The sequence below is a fragment of the Anarrhichthys ocellatus genome, unplaced genomic scaffold, assembly GCF_004355925.1.
Source record: "Anarrhichthys ocellatus isolate YVR2014 unplaced genomic scaffold, GSC_Weel_1.0 scaffold22, whole genome shotgun sequence".
Classification (NCBI taxonomy): Eukaryota; Metazoa; Chordata; class Actinopteri; order Perciformes; family Anarhichadidae; genus Anarrhichthys; species Anarrhichthys ocellatus.
Genome location: NW_022280052.1, coordinates 6171119 through 6190373, shown reverse-complemented (window position 1 = coordinate 6190373; position 19255 = coordinate 6171119). Strand labels below are relative to the sequence as shown.

At 42.6% G+C, this 19255-nt stretch overlaps 1 protein-coding gene across 1 annotated transcript in view; it reads left to right on the top strand.

Annotated features, from left to right (window-relative positions):
• Nucleotides 1-19064, top strand: part of tsc22d2 (TSC22 domain family 2) — a 27598-nt gene extending 8534 nt beyond the window's left edge. The window contains exons 2-3 of the mRNA XM_031859527.1: nt 16359-16410; nt 16731-19064. Coding sequence (XP_031715387.1) covers nt 16359-16410; nt 16731-17015 — 337 coding nt within the window. The 3' untranslated portion in view covers nt 17016-19064. The remainder of the gene's footprint in view (nt 1-16358; nt 16411-16730) is intronic.
• Nucleotides 19065-19255: the final 191 nt, after the last annotated feature.

Below are 19255 nucleotides of genomic sequence, written 5' to 3'. Positions count from 1 at the left end.
ACCACCTCCTCTACTGTCTTACAATGAGCAGATTTTTTTTTCATTTTTTACAAGAGAACGGGACGTGAGTCATTGTGGCTGGGTAGACTGATAACGGTTTATTTGCAGAACAGATTGCACTTCAGCTTATCACTGGATCGGGTTTGATCTGTCACGAGTGAATGAAGTCGTCTTCTTCGTCCAGATGATATCATTCATCTCCTGTGTTCCATCAAATAACTTCCTGTAATTATGTTTTGTGTTTATTGTGTAACTGCTACCACTTTGGAGATGAGTCTTTTCATAACCCTTTTGTCGAACATAATAATGTCATGAATCAGACTCCGGTCACTTCATTTCTTCAGCAAAACCGCTGACTCAAATAGTCATTTTGATAACCGGAGTCCTGTCATCCTTTTGAAGCTTTTCATTTGCTAATCTAATCGACTCTGTCGGCCTTTTCTTAGCCCTACAACGACCACGGGCAGGCATGTTGACCTGCTGGTTAGCACGACGGTGAGGTGTGATGACTGCTTCATTCTGAACTTTCACACGCTCGTGCTCCCGTGTTCTTCATCTGAGTCAGCCTCTACGTGCACTTAAAACCCCGTGGAGTCAACCTGACTTTTGAATTGATTTGTATGGTTTCTCACCATACATATTAATGTAGTATTTACTCTATCAACCATGTTTTTGATTCCTACATTCTGCTCTGCCGCTTCGCTACCATCGCCTCCTCCTCGGTACAAGACTCCGCACCGAACAATGGAAAATATTCCTGTGCTGTCAATGAATGCGGCTCAGTAAACACAGGGAGGGAGTGTTGGCATTTTATCGTTGAAGTCGGATTACAACAAACATGTGTGACAGTGGGACAGTCCTGGGATGTTCACCTCAAGGGATTAAGAGGTCACCAAAGACACTGAAACATAGGTCTCATGGAAAATGTAATATTTGATAAGATGGCAAAAAAGCAAAAGATTTAACTGTATTCGTAAAACATTTGTATACTGCACCTTTTAGAGAAGTGCAAAGTAGACGTTTCCAAGATGGGCTTTCCTCCCGATGTCACAGTTACAGACTCACTGAACCATATTTCCGTTTTCAGTCAAGCTTATAACCGAGCTAACAGTTAACGTTAACGCAGGTTGCATTGACTTGCATTAAAGATGTGTTCAAGCTCTATTCGGTAAATTATTACGCTGTCATGAGGTGTTCAAATGATATCTCACAACATTTCGTTTTTCATGAGAAACTTGAATAAAGTTGATGATGGAGATATTTTCCCAGCAATATAAAACGGATGTTAAAGAGGGAATTATGACCGGTGCGGGGCTTTGGTCATAGTGTGCAGTCAATGTACTGTCAAAAGACACACCCAGTGTACGGTATGTTGTCTGAGGAATCTGCACAGAGACGTGAATGCACAGTCCAACCAGCAATACAGCTGGGAAGAACACCGGAGAGTGACGGGCCAGTGTTATCACACAGCAGCTGACGAGCCGAGACGGAAACAGACCCGAGGGCCAGTATGGCAAACGTCAGTTGGCGCGGGGTCACGCTCCAGGAACCAATACAACACTTTATTTAACCGGCGGAGTCGATGAACTTGAGCCCGGCCAAGTGAAACTGAGCAGATGGTGTGGCTTTGTAGCTCCAGGCCGACGAGAAAACCCAGAACCCTGAATTACACCGAGTCATCTGTGCTCAACGCTAACAATGATGTGTTACCGAGCAGAAATGAACACCCTCTGCTTTACGAGAATGCCCGTGTCGGTGCGACATATTTTCACTCGTCTTACACCGACTTTACATTTTTTGCTAATCTTTGCTGAGGTGTTGGAGAACATTGCTAAAGCTTGAGCTGTGATCTTATTTACTGAGGTGTTTTTGAAGTTGAGTCATAAATACCCAGACAAGCCTCTCTTCTCTCCCCCACAGGAGAGTGGGCAGGCTTGAGCTATCAGTGGTGGTTAGCTGCACAGCTGGGACTTTGCCTGATTGCAGTGTTTGGGCCCCATGCAGAGGGTCACATCGAGCCTCTTCCCCTCTCTCTCTGTCTCTCTCTCTCTCTCCCACGGCGTCTCCTAATCACTATGAGAAGAACTCCTCCAACTGCTGGGTTCACATCCCGTCCCTCTGACAATTTTATTCTGCCTCTCAGGAGCTTCAACCCCCCCCCCCCCCCCCCCCCCCCCCCCCCCCCTCCCCCCACCAAAAAAAGTGAGAGGTTTGTATGCTTGACATTAGAATATATATATATAGATAGATATAGATATAGATCGATCTATAGATCTAGATATAGATCGATCATATAGATCTACATATAGATCTAGATATAGGATCGATCCTCTAGATCGATCCTATAGATCTATATAGATCGATCTAGGTCTATATAGATCGATCTAGGTCTATATAGATCGATCTAGGTCTATATAGATCGATCTAGGTCTATATAGATCGATCTATAGATCTAGGTCTATATAGATCGATCTATAGATCTAGGTCTATATAGATCGATCTATAGATCTAGGTCTATATAGATCGAGGTCTGTATAGATCGAGGTCTGTATAGATCGAGGTCTGTATAGATCGAGGTCTGTATAGATCGAGGTCTGTATAGATCGAGGTCTGTATAGATCTATATATATCTATATATATATATATATATCTATATCTATCTATCTATATCTATATATACATATATACATATATACATATACATATATACATATATATATATATACATATATACATACACACATACACACATACACACACAGAGTCAGTCAGTCGCACGAGTGGAGGATGAAGTCTGCTCGACTCCGTGTGCACTCGGCCACATCAAAGAGCTGTTTGCAGGAAAAACAACTTCAGGAAAACAACCCAGTGTGCGCAACGTGTTTTTGTCTTTTGCGGTGTGCTGCAAGACATTATTGACTTGTTTTTAAGTTATTTTAAAGGGCGGGAATTTAATTTGTTCCATTGAAAGCAGAGGCTTTCCTCAAGTGACCCGAGGGAGCGCGTGTTTATGCAGCAGCTTAAGGATCGAGTGGGCTTTACAGGCAAAGTCCCGCTCGCGGTTCTAGTCTCCATCTCGTGTGATTGTTAACCTGTCGCAGCACAGGGATTTGTGGACATGCTTGTTTTTTTATAAGTTGCTGTTCTACTGAAGCCGGAGCATCGCGGTTATGTCGTTGTTACATAACATGTAACGGAATAGGATTTGAACGACCATTTTTATGCTCGGGGAAACATTTGCCGCCACCAATCAAATGTATGTATCGTAAATCTTAAATACTAATGTTTGCCTTGACAGGCTCTTCATGTGTCATTAAGAATCATGACACAAACGAAGCTTGTCTATTGACAAGACGTCCTGGCTGCTAAATCCCTGGTGAAGCACACATCATGAGACCGGGGAACGGCCTCTTAGATCTGACAGCATAGAACGACTTTGCTTCAGGCAGCTCGCCCAACATGAGAGTGAGATCCAATCTTTTTGGCATCTATTTGCAGGATGGTTGCTCAACGTGTAAGCACTCATGCTCTTTAACTTGAACTGCAAAAGTTATGTTTAACTGCAAAGACTTGTGTCCAGAACTCATAAAAGTGCACAGAACTAAGGAAATCCTGCACACATTTAAAATCTAAATGTAGTCGTTTAAACAGATTCTCAGTCATTATATGACAAAGTTATTTAAATAGTTGCAGCTTTTAATAAGTAATGCAATAATAGCTGTCACAAGTTGATCATTTCTCATTTGAATGGAACCTGTGCATCTTTCAGTTGAAGATGCCACTCGATATCAATAATATATACATTTTACTAATACGTTTTCATTGTTGTGGCCACATGTCCCGGCTTGATTGTGGCCGACATTGTACTGATCTTTATTTGTTCAGCTTCTTATCTTTTCACACACTGAGGAAGTCATTTGACTGTCGTCGCTTACATATTTGCTTCCAGCAACAAAACAAGTTCCGACAACATGCGCTGTGTAAAGACGGCTTCTACCCGCTAAACCCCAAAATCCACCGGCGGGATCGGAAAAGAAAAGCATAAAAAGGCCAAAACTACTGTAACCGCCGTCAGTATCTGCAGATTTTCATGTGCGACAAATGCAAATGGAGAAAAAGCTGGTCTCGGCTGAGACCAATAGTCACGTGACAAAAAGTCAGTCAAACTTCCATTGTTCCCCATTTTTTGTAAAAGAAGTTATCAAAGAAATTCAACTTGCTTTTCTTTCTTTCTTTCTTTCTTTCTGTGTTCTACTGCACAAAAGACATTTTGACTTCTCTCTGCGTCTAACCATGACTGTGCTGTTTCCTTTGAGGAGCAGGACTGATATGTTTCAGTCAAGATCAAGGCCACAGAGAGTTCAATGTGACGGGAGCAGAAAACACAAATATCGTGTGTTGTTCAAAAGTCTTTCAAAAGGATTCAGTTTACGATCGTGAACCACAAAGAAAAGCACCAAATCCTCACGGTTGAAAAGCTGGAACCAGCAAACGTTTGGCATATTTACTTGAAAAAAAAAAACCCTAAAACAATTAGTCACTTGTCATAATAGTTGCCGATTCCTCTTCTGTTGATGGACTAATCAACGAATTGTAACTTTTATTAGCTAAATGATTGTGTTGAGCTTTAGGCTCTGTCTAATGCATCTTAATGAACAGTTGTACTGTTACTCCAGGCACCTGTTGCATTAAAGAGACTCGTACAAGTAAACAAGCCAGGGGACAGTCACAGTGCTACATAAAGGACTGAGAAGCACACTTGAGGTGACATGCCACGCCTCCCTGTTTTCCCCAACTTTTCTAATTCTCCATTTCCATGATTTCGATTCGCTGCTTTTCTCTCAGCTTCTCCTTTAGATAACTCTGCTTGTCCCGATAAAACCAGGAATTCTTGCTCCTTCAGAGAGCCGAGCTCACAGTTGAAGAGTCTTGTTTGTGAGTTCTTTTAACCGCAGCGGTGTCTAAATACCTCACCAGTGCACGAGGAAGCTTAAGTCCTGAGCTGCTGTTTGTGGGGTGTGGTGCAGATAAATCTGTGATGGGCTCAGATATGGAAACTTAGCTGTAAATCACTCTTGAAAGTCACCAATACAGTAGTGGATGGTTAACCCATGCTTTTTTTGTTTTTTTTGTTTTTGAAAATGAATTCCCTAATCTTTTAAGTGTAAACTCTGAATGAAGTTGAAACAATGGTGTCAGCCAATGTGCAACCCTTATAGTCAGGCAAAACCCAAAGGAAAATACAATGTTATCAGTCTAATACCTAAAAACGTCTGTATTGTAGTCGAGCTTACTGGACTGTTTTTTTTTTTTTTTTTTTTAAAGTCATCAGTGCTGAGATTATATCGTTTACATCCTGTGCTGGCAATTACCTGAATGCTGATGAATATTTGATGTGGTTCGTAATCGTATCTCCTCTCAGGAGAACTCCCTGTTTAGAGTTCACTTTCTCTTCTTCAAATCAGTCTGGCCAAGTAGTTTTAGAGTTTTAGTGAATTCATGAGCGTTAATAGATGACTTCCTGTCCAGATCCTCCCTGATCGGTGGTGACCTTTGACATTGTTTACTGTAAATGAACACTTTTGTCGAATTCTAAGTCTATTCAACTATTTGGATTACTAGTTATTGAAAAAATCGCCACCAGACACCTGTCTGTTAGCAAAAATAAATGTTCTGGGTTTTACAGATGTATGTAGTACCAAACAAAACATATTGCATCAACCAGATGTTGGTTTAGCACATTGAAGTGGCAATCCTTAAGGTTTCTGTCCTGGTTGATTTGGCAAAATCCTTTTTTACAGCAGCAGGAATGGCAGTAATCATTTCCTCTGACCTGACCTCTCAGCGTGGTTTGGGATCCTCCTCTCCTCTCTTTCAGCCTCTCTTCCCCCAGAGTACACGTTTCCTTTCCTTTACTCATGTTTGTCTTGTCTGTTTCCTCCTCCCCTCCATTAAAATACAGGAACCCGTCCACTGCTTTCTACCAGGCTTTCCGGCCTAGCAGATTATGAGGGTCAAAGCCTGTCAACGATAGGTATGAGCTCGGGTGTGTTTACATGTGTCTCTGTGCGTGTGTGTGTGTGTCGCCTGGACTGGCCGACTAAACCAGACCCTGAACCCCTTGAAACCCCGTGCACCTTCCAAGAAAATGTCCATTTTGACTCTTCGTTTAGCTGTTTATGGAGTCTTGAAGTGTCATTTTTCAGGAAAACGCGTCAATAACTGTCACCAATGTCCAGAGGAGTCTTATTTGTTTTGTATTTTAGTTTTAAACGTGTAACATTATCATTCTACTTGCACTGTTTGCAAGTTTAACTCTATCATTAAGTCTTAAGACCTACAATACCCATGTTATACACTCACTCCGCGTGTTTTATTTGATAAAGAATGTTTCAAAAAGTACAATTATAGTTTTCAATATCAGGATTTCCCCTTGTGGTGGATAGGCTTGTGTTAAAGAACCACTACATTTACAATTTCTTTGCACAAGAAGTGGGGAGATTTAAAAAAGCAAGCAAATAAAAAGCCACATTTCACTGAGAAGTGATCACATGAAGATTGTAGAATTCACCAAAAACATTCTGCTAGCAGCAGCTTCATTGTTGCGTTCGAAACCTAATTATTACGAACCGGCATTTTGAGACCCAACTACTGAATTAAATGACTTGTCAAGCTGGACATTTCAGCAGCTGCGAGTGTGCAGTGCATGGTGAACTGAAGGAAGCGTCGCGGTGCATTTTGTGACACTTTTGAGCGTCTACATTCTGCCCGTCACCAGGGTCCGGTGCTCGGGTTTCTCTCCTATGACGTGCCGGGGGGGGGGGGGGGGGGGCTCAGCGCTGCAAATAGCCCGTCACAATGAGATAACATGACGGGGGCCGTGTTGTATTACGTCATGTTCTCTGAAGAGAAGCTGGTGGTTACTGACTCCGATTTATTGACTCATGGAAAACTATTAGTGGAGAAACCATTTGTCAATTAGTGACACTTGCAAACGAGCGATTTAAAGATGGCTTTAGGAAATGATGTAGGGTATTCTCACAGTTTGAATAGACTTATAGAGTATTTAAACCACATAGTTAGGTCTGAAGTGCGCTCTACCTTGGAAATAATGTTTAATAAGAAAGCCTTGTGAAATACATATCAACATGAGCAGGGTGTCTAGGACGCACTATTGTTGGCTCCTTTTCTGTAACTCGTGTAGCATTGTATTTGCAGCACAATCCTTTTCTGTGGACTTGAAATTAAGTCATCAGAACATTACCACATCCGGTGAATTAGTGTTTATGACTGATTATCTGGCGATAGCAGATATAGAGTTTATCCAGGCAGGGATGGACGATCTCTGCTGTGCAAAGATAACAATACTGAGAACATGCTTCTGCAATCCCTTTATTACTTCTGGGTCTAAAAAAAGTTTGAAATTCATCTGAAAATCGTTTGTACGTGTAAGTTAATTGACCCGTCTGACACGAGTTCATGAGTCTATGGTCTTTGTAGACTTCACATCCTTTTGCTATCAAATAGAGTGCAGAAATATTTGCTTGATACAGAACATTCTGTGGAGTAAATGAAATCTGACAGTCATCGATGGATTGTTAATCAACTTAAAAACATGCGAGTACCTGTCAAGTAACACCAGTTGGTTTTGATTTGGGAGTAAATGTGTCCGTGGTGTACATTAGTCACCAGCACTACTTGTTCCCATGTGCTGTGGCTCACGGAGACTGTTTGAGATCTTGACTCTCTGCCACGGATCTTTAATTAGCTGCCAACAAACGGAGGCAAACAAACTTTGGAGTCAAAGTGGCTGTATATTTATGGGGAACATGCTGTTGGCTTGTTAAGTCATGAAATTATATCGCACTGCCTGATCAAGTATCTCCAAGGCATATTGTTGAAGGGTTGAATCCCAGAATGCTGGGACTCTTGAGGACATTTGCAGGAAATTAGTCATTTTGATTTGAAATTTGTCCGTGACGTCTCTTCTAGCTAGAGGATTCAATCGGCTAGATTTATTTTAGTAATCCGTGGTCGTTCTTGGGACAAAACTGATCTCTCATCTAAATTAGTCATACGATTTTATTTTTGGCAATGCTTGAAATACGAAAACTCTGAGTGGAGGGATGCTAATGTAGTTAAATTGTTAAATTTCTTACAGTGCCGTTAGGTTTTTTTTATTGAGACAAGCAGTACAGTTATGTTTTTGTTTCCAATTGTTTCCCAGTTGTGATCAAAGAAAGATTAGTGATATGTATTTTGATTAATACACACCCTGCATGATGAGAGGCATGTGAATATCCTCGACCATTAGTGGGATAAAAGAGCTGAAACTGTCACGAGTCCAGAATGAGCGTGAACCAACATCCACACGACCATATTCTTCCTCAGACGAGATGCGGATGTCTGTGTCGCTCAACAGTAGCAGTTGAGTGAGTACGTAGCGTCGCGGCTGGCAAAAGATTTAACGTCTGTGGTTGAGTTCCCCCATCCAGTTTGCCCGTGGGCACTGTCATTAACGACGCGGCTTTATTCAAAACCTTTCAGCGAATCACCGGTAAACCTGAAGGAGTCTCCTCATTCCACCCCCCTTTGTCCCGAGCTCGCTTTCCTGCAAGGTTGGACTTGTTGAGAGTGAAGGTGGGGTGGGTGGGGGATTGCACATAAATAGTTTGGGGCCATAAAGAGCATTCTTGGAAATGATTGCTTTGTGAAAAATGTAAAGCCTCAGCTGGGCCCTGCGTCCTCTCATCACTTGTACTTTCTTCACAATCACTTGTGTTGTGCAAGTTTCTACTACGTTGTCATCATCAAAACATGCTTACCCGTTTTATTTTTTTTACAGTTCTGCTGCCGCACTATGGGCTCAAGTAAGGGTAAAAAAAAACAGATTTGGAGCTTGCTAATAATGTTCAAAATGAATTTCATTTACAAAATCTGAGTTTCTCAGGTTTGTAAATGTGTGGAACGAATTAGTTGTGTACAAAAGAAATGACATAGAGAGTGAGGTCACATGAATACTGAGGAACAAAATGCTTTTGTCACATCTGTACATAGAAACATTGTAAAATAAAAATCTATGTTGATTAATTATCTCGATAAATCAAGTCTTTTTATTTAAAAAAGATGTCAAACATCTCCAGCTGCTAAAATGTGGTTATTTTCTGGTTTCCTGTCTTTGATGATGGAAAACTTGATATCTTTCACTACTTACTGCTATTTATTGACCAAACATTTAATCAGTTAATTAAGATCAACATGGCAACCTGATGTAATTGTGCACACAATGTATTTTATTGCAATTTCTTTCTTCCCATTCCCACTGTTTAACTTCCCATGCGGTGTCGTCCCCCCCCCCCCCAGGATAAACAGCGATGGGTTGGTCGGTTCCCAAGCTCAACATACGATTGACCCTTATTTGATCGTATACAGCTCGACTGAAATCTCCTCTTATTAACAGCTCGACAATCGACCAGATTCATTTATTTTAGCCTAACTGAATTACAAGTTACATTTGTAAACATTCCAGGAAAGCAATTTGTCGGTGTGCTGAATGGAAACATTGTGAGGGCGTGGTTGGTCCCAGCAAACGCAGCAGCGGCTCTTTTACTGCCCTCAGCCCCACAATGATCAACTTTATGATTATGGACAATAAAGAAAAGGCAGATTTATATTCCAAATGAGCACACTTGATTAGTGTCCCCGGAGAGTTATTTGATCCAGACCAGGTATGCTGCCACCGTTTATGACACGGAGACAAACATTGCATTATTGAGACGAGGAGGAGGAGGAAAGCTGAAATGTGGGAAAGCTACTGTTTCACTCATGATATGCCGAAAGGAAACAACCGCTCAAGTGAATGTCTTTGGCGCTTTTTAAAGAAAATATCACTAGTTTATTCAACATCTGTTTATGGATTTTCAAACCAAATGGGCCTTTTTTTTTCTTGGCACAGACTTGATTGTAGTCGTCCTCCCTCAATGCAAATGAACAACAAACCCCAAAAACACACTTTGTAGTTGCCAACAGGCCGTGGGGCGTATCCTCAGATAACCTAGCCCAATTACATTTCAGGGTCTTTCTTAAAAGCACATACAACCGTAAGTACATCATTTTGAAGGGATTACTGAGTCCCCGCCTCCAGCAAAATCCCTAACTTCAGAGCCTTGATGGACGTGACGAGACTTGACATAGTGCAGAGCTCTGATCTCAAGCTTAAGGAGGCCTTTCTTTTTAGATGCCGGGAGGAATTGATGGATGGCAATCGTAACCGTCAAAGAATTTTCTCCCCTCGCGTAACAGAGCTCTCGTCTCAAAGACGACACTGTCTGAAGGTTTTCATCCTGTCAGCGTTATCTTTAGAAACGTTGCTGACGTTCTGACCTTTATTTATACGAGAAAGTTCTGCTGAGCACACACGCCTCTTTCTTAGTAATCGTCTTGCTTCACACTCGGTCTGTAAGAGGCATTCACGCCTGGGAGATACCCAATATAACCATAGGCGTTCACTGTTGGCCGTTAAACCCCTCCTCTGGACCACACATGGTCAAACGCAGACCTGATGAGCGCCGAGCGAGTTTTGCATTTGACCTCCGACTCGAGTTTAATTTTTCCTTCTGATCACACAACCCCGTTTCTAATCTTTAAGTTAACTTTCAAGCCGTATCTTCCCCGTGTCGTACGATTTGAAGCTCAAGCTGTGTGAAAGCCAGACAGAAGCCAGAGTGAAATACAACAGCTGAGGCATCCATCAGGCCCGGTGGTTTTGCCTAATGACATCAGTGTGACCCAAACCCTGCACTTCAGAGAGGAAGACCAAATGAGGCTAAGTCCTTGATCCCGTGATAAATGCTCTGCTGAATACAAAGGTTCGTTAACGCTGAGGTGCCAGGATTTTCCCATTAAAGCCTCAGGAGTAACACTATTACTTTTAACACATTCCAGCGAGGTCCTAATCCACATTGAGCCAAGCAAGTGGCACAAGCCCAAATCACTCAGGGAGACGAATGGAAAAAGTCGTATAACATGATATGGAGGCACATGGTGCGGCCTGAAGATCTGGTTTGAGGCAGTGACCCGTTACACTGTGGCTCGTTATCATCTCGTCAGCTGTAAAAGATGTAGAACGATGGTCCGCTGTCTCATTAATACAGATCTCATTTGTATTGGGTCCCCGAGGGCCTCGATTCGTTCTCATGCTCCCTGGCGTCCGGTTCATCCACCAAGTGGTCTGCTAGCGGTGTCCGTGTCTTAAGGGAAGACGGGCCGTTGGGCTCTCGATACGTCACATCGGGACACATGCAGAGTTGAGATGTTTTTGCCCAAGTCTGGGGATTACGTAACAGGCACGGGTCCGCGTGGGACAGTTCCTGCGGCGTGTTTACAAGGAAGCTTGTTGGCAGCGGACACACCTACTCATGACTCTTTGAGTTAATGCTGGACAAATAAACCAGACAAGAAACTCTCCAGACAAGGGCTCTGTGTAGGTCTGTCTTATTTAGTTCAGTCTCCATTGTGTCAGTCTGGATCACCCTTCATGTAGACGACACATCCCAACAATCCAGCATCTGAAACATGTTCAGAGGCACATACTACCTTACTGTGAACATCCTGCAATTGTCATCATTGTTTGAAGCATTCCAGTGCAACAAGGACAGAAGTGGTTAGACTCAGGATTCGTTGGTTTGTGACTATTTCAGTGCAATGTACAAGTTTCCATCTTCATGGAGAATTTCCAGCACTTAAAGTGTCGCGTTTGGCGTAACTTGTTTCTTGCTTGTTGTACTCGGGGGTCGTTCATTTGCGTCCTGACAAGCACGTTGGCTTTCAGGTTTAACGATAGCGTTACTCACCACTAATGTACACGTGAAAGATACAATCTCAGACATTTTACACTGCAAACAATGTACGATGTGTGATCTTGTGTCTAGTTTTAAAGATTTAAAAAAAAATATTCATGGTATGACGAAATAATACTATTAACAGTGTGAAAAATTGACAAAGCAGTCTCATTCACAAGGTTTATTTTAGAGCCGTTTGGGGCTTTTGATTGTGTCACATGATCTTCATGAAAATGTACTGTAGCACTTAGACTCCTGTGTTATCTAAAACATGTAGTTTTTTCAATCTGAAGCTTAAGAAATGTTGAGTCGACTCATTGATTAGTCAGTATTAGTCAGTCTACAGTTCGCGCTGTTTGAATCTACAGTATGAACTCACCGTTCAAGACAAGTCCCAACAATGCGCCATCTGAGAAAATGTGCACAGGCGCATATATACTGTACATACTTTCCCGAACCTCCAATCGTCACTGTTGCTTCAAGGTCTTTTGTGACTATTTCAGTGCAATATGCAAATTTCAGACATCACGGGGCATTTCAAGTGTGCTTCACCCAATATATAATATCCCTCCTGTATTGCTTTCTTGTCGTACTCAGGTTTCAGGTCATTAAATTGGATCATGACAAGCATGTTGATGTCCTTTTAGGATTTCCTAGTTTCTCACCTTTCGCAATGCAAATTTGAATTTTACTCACACCCACTGCACAAGAGAAAGATTGATCTTATCCACTTGATCTGTCTTTTTTTCCCCTGAGCACTTGAAGGACTTCTTAGACTTTTTAGAAACGTGTTGAGATGAGATGAACTTGATGTGTGTGCTGCTGTGATCTAATTTGTCTGATAGGTGAATGTGATGGTCTCTCACCTGAAGAGAAAACCCTCCTGCAAAACATCCTGATCCCTTTGTCATCAGAGAGGGTGATCAGTATTTGAGAGGGTTCAAGATCCGACAGTTGTTATGACCTTTTCAGTAAGAGGAGCCACTTTCAGTTCTCTGAACCATGTTCATTTATAGCATTTGTCCGACACCGCTGAGTGAGATTACCGAAAGTTACTACTCGTGCACAAGGGTCAGGGCGACGACGAGTTTGTCTCATTACAGAAATAACGAGAGCAGCTTCTAGTTGATTTATGCCACAGCAATGAATCCGTTGTGATCATTTTGGAAAGTCATGACTAAACCGCTCTTGCCTGAAGCCGCTCTGTTCGTTTTCACTGAAGTTTTGTGTCGCAACTAACTGGAGCCTCTGCCGACCTCGTCTGGCGAAGCAACTGAACTGCATCTTCCCCCCCCAAAAAAAGAAAGCATCGGAAAGAGAACGACAGTGAGGGGACCCCTCTGTTGTTACAGCCCTCACCCTCCAGCTATTGTTTTGAAATACACTTACCAAGGGGGGAGGGGTTTATCACATTAGGCTGAGGTCTAATTTGTTCAGCTGCCGACCCACAGAGAGTGTTGGTATGCTTTGTGACAGCGACGTGTGCCGCTGCATCTGTGCTTTAATGGAGAACACATTACATTTGATAGATAGATGACATAAAGTAATATTTACATTGAAGGGATAAAGTTCACACCTTCCTGCTGCTTCCGATGTGTGAGCAGGTACGGGGGATAAGCCGGTGATGGGGGAAAAAAAGCTCACTTTAGTCCACATCGATCCAGAAACTGGACCGTTTGGATAACTGCTCCTCAGTGAAGAGCTTGACTGTGTGTTGTAACAGCGTAATGGTGGCTCTGACACAGATGGCCTCGAGGCCGGAGGTGTCCAAAGTTGGAATGTGCTGCCTTGTGGTCCTGGAGACTTTGTTTGGGGGGGGACTGCTCCGCTGCAGTCTGCGAGGAAGGCCCATGTTGAGGTGAACACGGCAAGCGGTCCTTATATAAAGCACCACATGTCTTCCTTGAATAAAATGTCCATTCTGCTTTGTTTTCCTTGGACGCTGAATGGCAACAAATTAGTTTATTTTTTTGTCTCTTTAACAGTTCTTGTTGCGCCTTTTAGGCTAGATCTTCCATTCACTCGACAAGCTAGATTCAACGAGGATTTAAATGGTGGACATTTGGAAGTCTGATTTGCCTTGCTGCTCTGCATTACAAATTCAACTACAATGCAAAGCTCGCGAATCCAGTGGATCCGGCATGATCTACTGTAGTGTTTAGTTTAATATCAATGTGACCTATAGAAACTTGCATTAGTCAAATTTGAATTTGAGCTTCTATCATATACAGCTTATGAAAACATGAACCATCTCAATCGACTTTTCTTTAAAAAAAAAAAAAAAAAAAAGAAGATTTATGTTGAATAAGGTGTCCTCAGCCTTATTCAACAAGTCGAAGTGAATAATGTCATCTGTCAAAGAATCCAGAATGAGTCAGTAGAGAGAGAGAGAGAGAGCACGCGCGTGTATGGACAGGCTGAACTACGCCCCCTTTTAGTTTTCGCACCATATGACCGAGCCGTGGATTTAACATACACTCTGCTCCCGTGCAACACTCGCGTGTTGACACTCAGTGAAGTAAAAAAAAAAAGAAAGGAGCTTACGGAAGAAACTTTTAAGGAGAATCAGAAAAAAATGCGCTGCAAAATGAACTACAGTCTGCCCTGCTCACCGGTAACGTCACCACCGGGACGTCTGATGTCTTACCGAGCACGTTGGGCCAGGTAATGCACTTTATATACAGTCTCTGCCATGTGTGCTTTACTGTCTGATTAGTTGACTTTCATATGTGCTTGGTGCAATATGTGGGTGTATGCTCTGCACATTATTGTTGCTCGCGTGTCCTGTTGGATCCACAAGTTTTCGGTCGTGTGCATTGTGGTACCTATTGAATCTGAAACCAGACTTACACACACACGCCTTTGGACTGAAGGCATTTAACTCGGCCATGTCCAGATAAGTCTTTCGTGTCACAGTGGACGTGATTGAAATCCAATCCGCATGTTTGCTCTCGCGCTGTGTCCTGCATATCTGACGTGTTTTTGTCTCTCAGCTGTCTGTAGCCTGCTACGTGCTGACCCTCACGCGCTGGGGCTCCCTCGTCATGTTGGTCACCATGTAGTGAATCTCAATGCTCATCTTTTTTTATATTGTAATATTTTAAATGCATATGTCCTCAGTGAGGTTGGTTCATACTATTGAAGACGTTCCCTGTATTCTCCATCAAATTTACGCACACGGGATATTTGTTTCCATGTTTCGAAAGACTCAAAACGTGTATTGAGTCTTTCGAAACATGGAAAAAAAATATGAATTATTTAATATAAAAAGCACAGTTGATATTTAGCGTACCTTGCTTTAACCCTCCATTACTCTAACGTGTGTGGATTTAGGATGGCTCGCTCCAGGAAACATGTTTTCTCCACATTAGATTAGTGTAACCCGGGTTAAGTGTTTCCGCAGTAAACTTCTTCCAAACATCCTAATGTGTACATGAAGCTCCCTCACATCCCGGACTCGTGGTCAGAGCTCCGTCTAGCGGCTCGAGGACGCTTCGGTCCTTTTTGTTTTGTTTTTTGCATCCACATCCGAGCAGGGCGGCGATTGTGCAAGGACAACGTTGACGGATAAAGATCCGTAAAGAGGGCGAGCACTCTTTAACCGTGGGCATCTTTAATGTACGTGGGTCTTTGGCTTGGTTCAGTAAGTTGTTCGTGTTTCATGTGTGAAGCGGGAGACGTGTTTTCTGTCCTTTCTTTCCTTTAGAGGAGGGGGGAGGGGCAGAAACCCAAATGTTGCGCTGCTTCTGAAGGGATTTGGAAACGTGTTTACAACGCGGGACGCACACAGACGCGGCGTGGAGGCTTCACGCGTCTCCAGCACACGGACAACATGTTGTTTTAACAGAGAGCGGAGAACAATGAGGTTTACAATGACAAATGAAAACTGATCGCTGATGGCGACATCAGCCACACCCGGAACGTAACTCGTGCAGGAGACCGATCTGTTTTCACCGTGGTGGAGTCATGCGTAGATGCAAGCTGATATCACCACGGCGAAGTATTTTTATTATCAAGATCCCTGCTGCTGTTTCTGCACGGACGGATTTGAGTGGAGATGTGTTGGTGAAGCAGCGCTTCTTTTTGTGCATTTTACTTCCTTTTTTAAATGTTTAAAGATCCCGTTGGAGAACTGCTGTGCCACTTATTTCATTCTGTGTCCACCTGTGTTTGATCAGAATGTGAGTCACACCCAACGCAGGCGTCATAGTATTACCTGAACACCTGGTTTTACTGGTGAAAGACGCCATGTCACATCTGCTTGTCTTAATGGAGATTTACAGCTGGTTAAGTTTCGTCACAAAAGTGTCTCCAAGTCAAGAGCACTAAAATATGATGGAGTTTTTGAATTTTTGACCGTTAATCTACTAATCAGAATGTGTTTTGTTTACTTCTTGTGCACCAGTGAAATCCTCTGAGGTCATCTTTGTCATGGAACATGGATATCAATCTGAAGTGTGTGGTAGACGTGAGATTGGCATGTTGTGGTAACTCTTTCTTCTTCTTTTGTCTCCACAGTGCATCCGGTGCCAGCGTCGTCGCTATCGATAACAAGATCGAGCAAGCAATGGTGAGTTTTTCCCGGAGATGTTAAAGTTACAAGAAAATGCGATAAGGTGACTCCGTTTCTGTTCAGTTCATGAAAGCTACTGAACATCTTTAAATAGATATAAATGGTGTAGCCTACACAGTTTGATTGACAGGTGATCTCTTGAAAATGCAGTTGCAACCCCCCCCCCCCATGGCAATGAGGCGTCAGCGCTAAAGATGTTGCTAAAAAAAAAAGAGCCCACTTTAAATTCAGAGATGTCATGTGTTCTTTTTTGTTTGAGGATGGAATCTGCTGTAATTTGTCTTCTAATTTTAGTTCCCCCTTTTCTTCTGTTTCAGGACTTGGTGAAGAGCCACCTGATGTATGCTGTTCGCGAGGAGGTGGAGGTGTTGAAGGAGCAGATCAAGGAGCTGTACGAGAGGAACTATATGTTGGAGCGCGAGAACGCCGTGCTGAAGTCGCTGGCCAACACGGATCAGCTGGGCCAGGTGTCCAGTCAGCTCAACCAGGGCAGCAGCACGCCTCCGCAGCAACACGTCGCAAACGACAACAACAACGGCCCCGTGGCTCACCACGAGGGGAGTCAGAGCGTCCCCCATCAGCCCAACATCACCTCGGCATGATCCTCGTTTCCCCTCCCCCCCCCCGAAATACACACGCTCAAACACACACCTCCCATGGACAGGAGTGGAAGATCCCGTTAGTAAAGACAACAACTGCTACCGTCCCCGTAGCTTCATAAAGCAAAAAGGTTCGACTCTGCGTTCAATATGCTCCATTTGAGGAAAGCCACAGCATCTTCGTTTGCTACCAAGAGCCATGCTTTTGATGCGCGCTCGTCGCCGGGCTTCACATAATTAAGACATTTACCACCCCTCGAAAAGTCTTATTCTGTCCCAGCGGTCGGCAGGGGAGCCGGTGCACACCGAGAAAAACTGCATGTTGTTCTTGTGCAGGAGGACGAGGTCGACGGGCTCGGTGGAGCTCGATTTGTTGGGGCAACAAGTGGTGGAAGAGGGGTGATGCAACCCTGACATCCGGTAGGGTCCCTCCTCCCAGTATCCCTGACCCCCACATCGCTCCAGGGCTGGAAGAGGCTAGGGAGCCCCCCCCACCCCCCCGAGAGAGGAGCAGGAAGCCGGCGGGTGCCTCGGCTTTGTTATATGCTGCAACAAAAAGCTTGTGTTGTTTTCTCAGAGCCACCGTACTTTGACATGAATCATAATACTTTTTTTCTTTAGTTCAGTTTTAGTATTTGCATTTATTTATTTCAGGGCTGCTATTTTCATAATGTAAATGAACAATGTCATGGATATACTTATTAACAAAAAAAAGATTAAAAAAAAGCCTTTTCTCTTTGGTCTTTTTGGTATTTTAGAAACTGTCAGGTATTACATTTGGTTGTCTCATCGCAGCAACTAGATCTCAATAAAGTAGGCAATAAGTTCCATAACCGAAAATGTTCTCCTCATGAAATAGTGCTAACACTAAAGCCGAGCGTACATTAGGTGAAATCCAGGTTGAATGTATATTTTGTAAAGTATCGAGAGAAAGGAGGGTTTGTACAGGAGGAGCACCTGTTGTTAAGATGTGATGGGATGTTTCCATAAAGAAATCTATTAATTTACTTTTTTTTTTTCTAGAATTTCTTAGTCAAAACAAAATACAGAAATGAATTAAGGGGTTTAGTCTGGGTGATGAAAAGCTGTGAAAATGGTTCGACCTACTTTATAACCAAAGACGCAAAGCTGTGTAAGTCTTTTTTTTTTTTTTTTTTTTTTTCATTTCAATGCACACAACTATTTTTTTTCCTACTTTCTCCTTCCCTGTGTTTGTTTTTTTTGTTGCTGTTTTGCATGTTCTGCATGATCTATAATCAAACCACTTTCTTACCTCATATTTTTATCCAGCACTCTTATTTTGTGTTGAGTTGTCCGTCTGTGAATGATTGTGAAAGAGAACGGGAACAACGGGCAGAGGGGGGAGTAGTCGAGGGTGAGAATACAAAATCAGAATGGCGAGGTGTTTGTGTCGTGCACAAAATATAAGTCGGAGAAGGAGCAGTCTTTTTTTGTTTTCGCGTCAATGCTGTGTCGACTTTCATATGCAGAGAAAAAGGTTTTGCTCCGTTGCAGATTTTAATGTATTTACTGAATGCAGCATTTAGATTTCGATTGTAGTGTACCAACACTTTGCTTACAAAAAAATAATATACGCCGAAAAATAAGACAATGGAAACTATTAAACATTTCACACTTTAAAAAGCTGGAACCCAGTCAATTGTGTGTCTGTGTGTGTGTGTGAGCATATTATGGGATGTCCTGTACGTGTCGCGTCTTTTGTGCCTCCTGTGCCGTCGCCTGCTGTCGTCGGGTCGATTCGGTTTCTTTCTCTGTGGCTTGGAACCAAACCAAAATGATTGGTAACTGTACAATCAGTCATCTTTGACTCTTTGATTTTCTTTTTCTTTTTGCAAACAGGCTTCTTTCTTCTTCTTTCTTTAGAGTATTCTTTTCTGTTCTTTCATTTGAAGGAGATGCCGTGTACATGCCAAGTGTACTGTATGAAAGTGATCACTGAGCCTTGGAGAAAATATCTTAACAATGCCCTTGTAATGTGCTGTTCAGACAATTTTAGTTTTCAGTCAAAAATAAATTACTGTTTTATTAAGAGAATGTCTTCATGCTTTTTATTTATTTATTCCCCGACCAGGAAAACCACTCGCTTACTTTTAATAATCTATTGGTAATTGCTCCATCCTCTCATTCCCTCAGAAGTCCACTAATTCCTTGTCTTGGATTCTGCACTGCTTCGTCTCTCATGTAGAGGAAGAAAAGTGTCCCTGATTTCGTAGGAGTGAAAT